A 7,363-nucleotide genomic window follows, 5' to 3' on the forward strand; every position below is an offset into this window, starting at 1 on the left:
AAAAATTCCATCCCCCGGGGTTGGAGACACCCCCAGTTCTGGGGGTGACACCAGAAGGGAGGGGGTGGTGGCCCCTTGGTCTCAAGCTCTCTGAAAGTCTCCCCAAAGCCCCCTCCCTGCCGTGGGCCCGATCCCCCCACCCCAAGGGAGGGTCCCTGAGCTGCCGGGGCTGGTGTTACTGGTGTTAGTGGTGTTAACTGGGCTGGGGAAGGGTGCCCGGGGGGGCCGCTGCGAGCGCCCTGGCAAGGGTCCCACGGGACAACGGGGGGTCCGTGGGGGAGCCCCTCAGCTTCCCATATCCCACATCCATCCAAGCGTGCAGAAGGGAGACGAAGGCTCCCAAAATCTGCCGTGGAAACCCGGGCCAGGACCCCCCCTAGGTCCAAGGGGGCTGTGATCGGTGTCCCCCCCCCTGGCACGGCGGCACCGGGCTCCTCAGCCGCTCTCCTCAGGAACTTGCCCTGGGATGGGGAAGCCCACCTTGCTCTGGTCCTTGGGGCTGGGGGCGATGCAGCTGGAGCGGGTTTCCAGCGTGCAGGTGGCTCGCTGGAGGAACTGCAGGAAATTTTCCTGGACGGAGGCCTCCGAGACGGCCAAACACAGCTCCTGGCCCAGGGGCCGGTTGAGGCAGCTGCGCCAGAGCCGGGCCAGCTCCTCCCGAATCTGGCGGTTCAGCAGCCCGTAGAAGAAGGGGTTGATGGCGAAGGAGGAGTAGGCGATCCAGGTGACCGTCATCTCCCCGTGCCCGCCGCCCGCCGCCCCGGCGCTGACGGAGGAGTGCAGGTGGAAGGCGAAGAAGGGCAGCCAGCAGCACAGGAACTGTCCCACGATCAGGACCAAGGTGAGGATGGCCTTGTGGCTTCCCAAAAAGCGCTCGGGGCTCAGGCAGGGCAGCGGCAGGCTCCTGGAGGTGACGATGCTCACTTGGCTGGCGGCGGAGCCGGAGCGGGGCCCCGTCACGGCCGCCTGTGCCGGCGGGGGTGCGTGCTGTAGGGCCGCCAGCCGAGCCACCCGGTACACGCTGCAGTAGACAGCGAAGATGATGACGGTGGGCAAGACGAAGCAGGCGATGCTGAAGATGATGACAAACGCCTTCTTGTGGGCCCCGGGGCTCCAGTAGACCGTGCAGCGGCTCGCGCTGGTGGCCCCGTTGTCTTGAGGCCAGCCCACCAGCGCCAAGACGGTGACGAGGACGGATTTGACCCAAATGAAGACGACTCCGGCCACCGCCAGCCGGATGGTCATCTTGACCTCGTAGCGCATGGGGTGGACGATGTAGTAGTAGCGCTCCACGCTGATGACAGAGACGGTGAGGATGGAGGCACTGATGAAGCAGACGTTGAGGAATATCAAGGCCCGGCACTCGGCGATGCTGTAGATGACCCCGTCGAAGCAGGAGGAGCTGGAGATGATCCCCAGGGGCATGAGGAAAATGGCAGAGAGGAGGTCGACCGCGCAGAGGTGGCAGACGAAGATGAACTTCCTGAGGAGGGGGGTCTTGAGGATGACCACCAGCACCACCACGTTGGCCACCAAGGCGGTGACGGTGAGCAGCACCATGCAGAGGAGGCCCACGGCCTCCTGGGCGGCGTTCTGCCCCGGGACGGGGGGCGACTCGAGGCCGTCCGTGGTGTTGGCCCCCCCCTGGCTCGCCATGCCAGCCGAGGGCTAAGCCAGCAGCTCCGGCGCCCGTGTGGCAGGGACAACTCTGCCGCGGTCCCCCAGCGCAGCCATGGCCACTGTCTTCTCGTCAAGCAGGCCCCTCGCCTGTTGGGGAGGGGAGAGGGGTGTGAAGGAGAAGGAGCAGAGCAAGGAAGAGCCGTGGAGAAACCCACCGAGGGTCTCCAGAGCTCCCCGGAGATGCTGGAGAGGTGGCAGCGAAGGGCTGGCACTGCCGGCACCCCAGCCACCCCATTCCCCTGCCCACAGGGGGCACAGCAAACCCTATATGCCCCATCCCCACGACCCCCACCCACCCTGGGTCCCCCTCCTCGCGGCCAGGGGACCCTGGGTGGCGGCGTGAGACCCACGCACCTCTGCTCCTCGGGAGATGGGTGCCGCTCCTCCTCGCCGGCGCTGCTCCCACGGCGGCACTGGGGCTCCCGGAGGCCACGTCCGTGTGTCCCCCCCCCCTATGTCCCCCCTTCCCCGCGGCTGTCACCCGTTAGTCATCGTGTTTGCCTGCCGCGGATGGCACCGGCTGTCACACCCGGGCTCTGCCTGCCCGCTGCCAGCAGCGGGCCCACGGGGAGAGCTGCTGGGTCCTAGCAGCCGGCGGGTGACACGGCAGGGGGGACACAAGGGTCCCCAGCCTGTGGGGCACGACCAACCCTCACCCAAGCGCACCGTAAAGGGTGGGAGGGTGGCATGCCGAGGAGGGTGACACAGGGGGATGTCACTTGTCATCGGGGTGGGACAGCCGGGTGTCTCCGTGGGGACATGGATATGTCCCTGGGGGGCTTCAGGGTGCGGAGAGGGGCTTGGTGGGGCCATCGTGGCTGGCACAGCACCAAGGGGAGGGTAGGCGCTGTGGATATGGGGACGGGCCCCTCCACAGCAGCACATCTCCCTCGTCCTCGTCCCCTCCGCAGCCCTGACACCACGGTGGTGGGCACCAGCCTGGCTACGGTGACGAGGGCAATCTGCTTGGCCAAGCTGTTGGATTTCACCTCGAGTCTGCCAACACCGATGGCTGCGACAGGCTGTGGCCCTCCTGGAGCCACCCACGCTGCGGGGTGACACCAACCGGGGTGCCCTACTCCTACTCTGCCCCCTGTGCACCCAGCAGGAAAGCGAGGCACCGCTGGGCACGGGGCACGGCGGATTTATTGATGGCTGGAGCAGGCTGGGCCCCTCCATCCCTCACCCCGAGGGAATGACCGGGGGGGCTCAGAGCACCAGGGCCTCAGAAGCGGAGCTGAACGAGGTAGCGGAGCCGGCACTGGCTCTCCTGGTAGATGAGGTACTCGCTCTGGCTGAAGGAGGACTCCTTGTAGGCGGGCACGGGGACGGGCTTGCCCTGGCACACCAGCACCTTCTTCCCATCCAGCAGCACCTCCTCATCCTGCGTGGGGTCTGGGCGAGAAGACCCCACACCGCATCAACCCCGAGCCCCAACCCATCCGCCCCATGCCCTCCCCCAGCCCCTCGTGCCCCCCGTTCTCACCCGGCTCGGTGCGGCCACAGGCCAGGACGCTGTCGTAGCCAGCGGGCGGCTGCCGCAGCGTGGGGTCATCGCAGGTGATGCGGTACGGCTTGCCCAGGGCCACCTCCGTCAGGAACATGATGCCCACCCTCTGGGCCGTGCAGCCCACTGCCACCACAGGAGAGAAAGGATGGGATGGGGTGACAGAATCAGCGCCATGAAGTCCCACCCAGCTGTCACCCAGCATGGAAGGGGCTCAGCCCGGTGTGTGGCACGGGGATCTGGGCTTACACCAACCCCACAGACGTCCCCACGAGCCTGGCGTGCTCACCGTAGCAGGCAGATTTGCTGTTCTCGGAGGCGAAGTAGATGCCCCTGCCCACGCGGCCGCCCGAGTGGGGCATGATGCGCAGCCCGTTCCTCAGGATGGCCGCGATCACCGCCACGTTGGTGCCGTGCCAAAGCAGGCGCCGGTGCTCCAGGTGGTCATGGGCCTGGAAGGACTTGTCCTGGAGAGACATGGAGATAAGGGCTGGCCAGGGCAGGGGACGTGGGGCTGCCCCAGCTCCAGACACCCCCCCTGAGGACCGAGCCCAGTCGCAGGGGCATGGCCGGGCTTTCCCCAGGTGGGGACCTGCAGCTCCTTCTTCTCACCTCCCCTTCTCGGGCCACCACCCAGATGTTGAGGATGCGGGCCTGGTTCCCTGTCTGCACCACGTAGTTTTGGATCAGCTGCCGGGAAAGGAGGCAGGGACGCGGTGTCACCACAAGGCAGCCATCCAGCCGTGTCCCCACCGAGGAGGTGGCACCAGGAGGGCTCCCCGCAGCGCCCGGGGTCCCTGCGTGCCGGTGGGGACCCCAGCACCTGGTGCTCCCGGGAGGATGGGTCCAGCAGGGAGAGCTGGCAGCAGAGCAGGGCGTAATCCTGGTCCAGAGGGTGGGCGACCTCCTCCTCCTCCTCCTCTTCCTCCACCTTCTGCGCCTGCAGGCTCTGTGCCACCTCGATGTCAGCCAGCACCTGGCAGGGACACAGAAGGGGACCTCACTGGGGACCCTCACTGGGGACCAGGGACCCTGACACCTGCTCGGTGGGGACGGGTGGCGCTGGCTACAGGCCGGCCAGCATCTCACCAGCAGCATGTCCTTCTTGGCACGCAGCAGGTCGGGGGAGTCGATGAGGGGCGGCCGTGCCCGCCCGAAGTTGTGGGGGACGATGGTGTAGAAGCGGGAGGAGAGCTCCTCCAGGCGGGTGGCCCGGGGGGGCTGCTCCTTCAGCGCCTCCTCCAGCTCCTCCAGCGCCTCGAAGCCCCGCGCGATCTGCTGCTTGCTCAGCTTCCCCAGCGGCATCTTCTTCACATCTAGACAGGGGCAGAGGGGTTATCGTCACCCCCCCTTCCCACACCAGGCACCCCCCAGCCCTGCTTCTCCCTCGTTGCCCTTCCCAGCATCACCGTGGTCCTGGCTGGACCCCAAAGGGGACGCTCTGAAGACCACCAGCAGCTCTGCCGCAATCAGCAGGGGCTTTCCCCATCCCCCCAGCACCTCCTACCGATATTCATGGTCTTCATGGCATCCCGGAACATGTCGCTGCTGAAGATGAGGGCCACCAGGTCCTGCGTGGTCTTGTCCAAGGTGCAGGGCAGCACGCGCCGCTTGGGGACCTTCCCCCCGTCCACGCCATCTGCCTGCGGGTGCAGCCGAAGCCTCGCTGAGCTGCCAGAAGCTGTGGGCTGGCTCTGCCCACTGGCCATGACCAACACCATCCTGATGCTCCCTCCCACCCCATCTCAACCCATCACCCCAAATCTCTGCTTGTGGGCTGCTTCAGCTCTCACGCACAGGATCAGAGAACACCCCAAGTTGAAAGGGACCCATAAGGATCATCAGGTTCAACTCCTTGCCCCACACAGGTCCACCCAAAAATTCAGACCCTATGACTAAGAGCAGAGTCCAAAACGCTTCTTAAACTCCGACAGGCTCAGTGCTGTGACCACATCCCCGGGGAGCCTGTAGCAGTGTGTGACCACCCTCTCAGTGCAGAACCCCTGCCCCCGGGTGATGCCCTGGCTGTCTGCTCACCCTGACGGTGACCTCCAGCTCCTGCCCGGCCCCCGGCTGCACCTCGATGAGCGTGTACTTGCCCGGCTGGGCCACGAAGTTCTCCCGCGCCGCCCAGCTGTTCTTGGTCTTCTCTCGGAATTTCTTCTCAAAGTCCTTCTTGGCAGCTTCCAGAGAGGCGAAGGGCGTGAGCTTGGACTGGCCCACCTCCCCCTGCAGCAGACACACCGTCAGGGACACCGAGCATGAACCACAGCCTGACATCCCTGCTGAGCTGTCACCCAGCCTGGGGACGTGTCCTTGATGCCCCCACCCCCAAGGAGGGCTTGTGGCAAAGCCACTCGCTCTCTCATTTCGGGATGGGGAAGGTGGGATGGGGAAGCAGGCAGGGAGCACCTGGTTCTCCCCAGCCACTTGGGGGACCCCAGGCACAGCTCCCCTCACAGGGATGGCTGCAGGATGGGCTCACCACGCGTCCCCAGCGGCTCCAGGTGCTGTAGGCGCCGCCGTGCTGGATGAGCTGGATGATGTAGAACTTGTTGTTGTTGGCGCTGATGTTGGTCTGGTTCAGGGTGCAGTCGTAGTCCTCGTAGACCTGCAGCAGGCAGCAAGCAGGGTGGCATTCAGGGGGCAGAGGGGCACTCTGCGGAGCTGGGGACGGGCAGGGGGGCTGCAAGGGGTCTCAGGGCTGCCCCCATGCCAGCAGGGCAGGGGCTCCCTCCTCTCCCCTCGCACCTTGTCCCCAGCTCCAACACACACCGGGTGCCCCCACCCCACGCTCACCTGTGCTCCCGTCCTCGCACCCAGGGGGCACAGCCCATCGATGGTGGCTGGGGGCTTCTCCTTGGGGGCCGTCTTCAGGGCAGCCAGCGTGGAGCTCCAGGCATCCTCCTTCTCTTCCTCCTCCTCTTCCTCCTCCTCCTCCTTCTTCCCCTTTGCTTTCTTGCCCCCGCCTGGGGGCTGTGGAGCGGGGGTAGCTCGGCGCTTGGGGGCCATGGGCGAGCTGTCCCTGTGGGGACTTCAGCCTCCGAGCAGGAGCCTGCGGGGACGTGAGGGATATCGAGTGCCCTTCCGGGAAAGTCTGGCTGGGCTGTGCCTTGCCTGTCCTACGTCTACAGCCGGGGAGCACGGCCAGGCAGGAGGAGGGGACTGCAGGGCGAGGTGCTGGGGCTCGGGGGGGGCTCAGACAGCCTCCTGTGCCGTCCTCTCCCCTCCTCGCAGTGGGTGCTGGGGGCAGCAAGGGGAGAGAGGAGAGGGGAATGGAGCAGGGGGCAGCCCTTGCCAAAATTTCTCAGCACTCCCAAAAAAAAAACAAAGCAGGCAGCAGCCAAGGATAAGCGGAATCAGCGGGCAGGCCTCCAGGCAGCAGTCCCCTCGGTGCCGTTCAGAAAACAGCCTCCAAGGAACCCAAACCCGTGCTAGTGCCGAAGCTGCGTTTTGCAGGTGGAGTCTCCTTTCTCTTCAGTACCTCGGGAGGCGAGATATGAAAGCAGGAACGCTTCCCAGCTGGTTTCTGTCAGTCCGCAGCCCGGCTCCCCAGGGGACAGGCGGCCAAACAGTGTCACCGCGCCTGCCCACAGCATCCCAGAGGCCCCGCTGGCTGCTGGCGGCTGGCCTCGGGTTTGGAGTCTGTTCAGACAGCAACAAGTGACAGCCTGACATGCTGTGAGGACTTCTAACACCTAAAAATGCCGTGCTGTCCTTCCTGCCACGGTGACACCGGGGACAGTGCTGCCTGGGTGGCTTTGGAGCTCCCCAGCCCACACCAGCTGAAGCCCACACCAGCAAGGGGACATCCCCAGCTCCTCCCCCGGGGCAGAAGGGGCAATTTATTTCCAAGGCCCAAACTTACCAAGGCAGGTCCCCCCCGAAAAGGTCTGCAGCCGAGAAGCCAGGAGCTGCAGGAGGGGACCGAGAGGCTGACTGTGACCTGACCTGCCTCAGGGAAGGGCTGGGGAAGGACCTGTTTGGAGAGCATGGGGGTCTGACGCTGAGCCTGGGGAAGGGGGAGGAAGGCTTAGTGCTTGTTTTATGTTGTCTTCTTTGTCCCTTGACACCTGAAACCACGAGTTATGGTTTGTGTTAACTGACCATAGATAGATAAATTCCCTCAGTGCGAGCTGTGCTTCCTGCAGCTTACGTTCAGCTCTGATTCGCCTC

General features: G+C 65.4%; 2 protein-coding genes across 3 annotated transcripts; both read right to left on the bottom strand.

The window, feature by feature from the left end:
- Positions 1 to 10: 10 nt before the first annotated feature.
- LOC137862616 (probable G-protein coupled receptor) lies at positions 11 to 3,004 on the bottom strand. 2 transcript variants are annotated; one of them, XM_068694850.1, is made up of 2 exons: positions 2,867 to 3,004; positions 11 to 1,767 (listed from the first exon to the last, which is right to left on the bottom strand). In XM_068694850.1, exon 2 carries the CDS (start codon positions 1,654 to 1,656, stop codon positions 436 to 438), a length of 1,221 nt encoding a protein of 406 aa, XP_068550951.1. In that variant the 5' UTR covers positions 1,657 to 1,767; positions 2,867 to 3,004; the 3' UTR covers positions 11 to 435. The 2 variants fall into 2 exon arrangements, with proteins under 2 accessions (XP_068550951.1, XP_068550950.1); XM_068694849.1 differs by lacking the exon at positions 2,867 to 3,004 and adding an exon at positions 2,035 to 2,667.
- Positions 2,809 to 6,879, bottom strand: PARP3 (poly(ADP-ribose) polymerase family member 3). Its single transcript, XM_068694847.1, has 11 exons — positions 6,672 to 6,879; positions 5,987 to 6,242; positions 5,673 to 5,798; positions 5,225 to 5,416; positions 4,695 to 4,830; positions 4,277 to 4,503; positions 4,011 to 4,163; positions 3,800 to 3,877; positions 3,477 to 3,654; positions 3,167 to 3,313; positions 2,809 to 3,075 (listed from the first exon to the last, which is right to left on the bottom strand). The coding sequence occupies exons 2-11, from the start codon at positions 6,197 to 6,199 to the stop codon at positions 2,906 to 2,908; spliced, it is 1,620 nt and encodes a 539-aa protein (XP_068550948.1). The 5' UTR covers positions 6,200 to 6,242; positions 6,672 to 6,879; the 3' UTR covers positions 2,809 to 2,905.
- Between the last annotated feature and the right edge of the window lie 484 nt (positions 6,880 to 7,363).

This window comes from Anas acuta, chromosome 11 (genome assembly GCF_963932015.1).
Source record: "Anas acuta chromosome 11, bAnaAcu1.1, whole genome shotgun sequence".
NCBI classification, from domain to species: Eukaryota; Metazoa; Chordata; class Aves; order Anseriformes; family Anatidae; genus Anas; species Anas acuta.

Excerpts from the sequence above, each read along its gene's own strand:
- LOC137862616 (XM_068694850.1), bottom strand. The coding sequence starts at position 1,656 with ATGGCGAGCCAGGGGGGGGCCAACACCACGGACGGCCTCGAGTCGCCC.
- PARP3 (XM_068694847.1), bottom strand. The coding sequence starts at position 6,199 with ATGGCCCCCAAGCGCCGAGCTACCCCCGCTCCACAGCCCCCAGGCGGG. Across the intron at positions 5,799-5,986 it reads GTGCGAGGACGGGAGCACAG|GTCTACGAGGACTACGACTG; the intron begins GTGAGCGTGGGG and ends TGCCTGCTGCAG. Across the intron at positions 3,878-4,010 it reads CATCCTCCCGGGAGCACCAG|CTGATCCAAAACTACGTGGT; the intron begins GTGCTGGGGTCC and ends CTTTCCCGGCAG.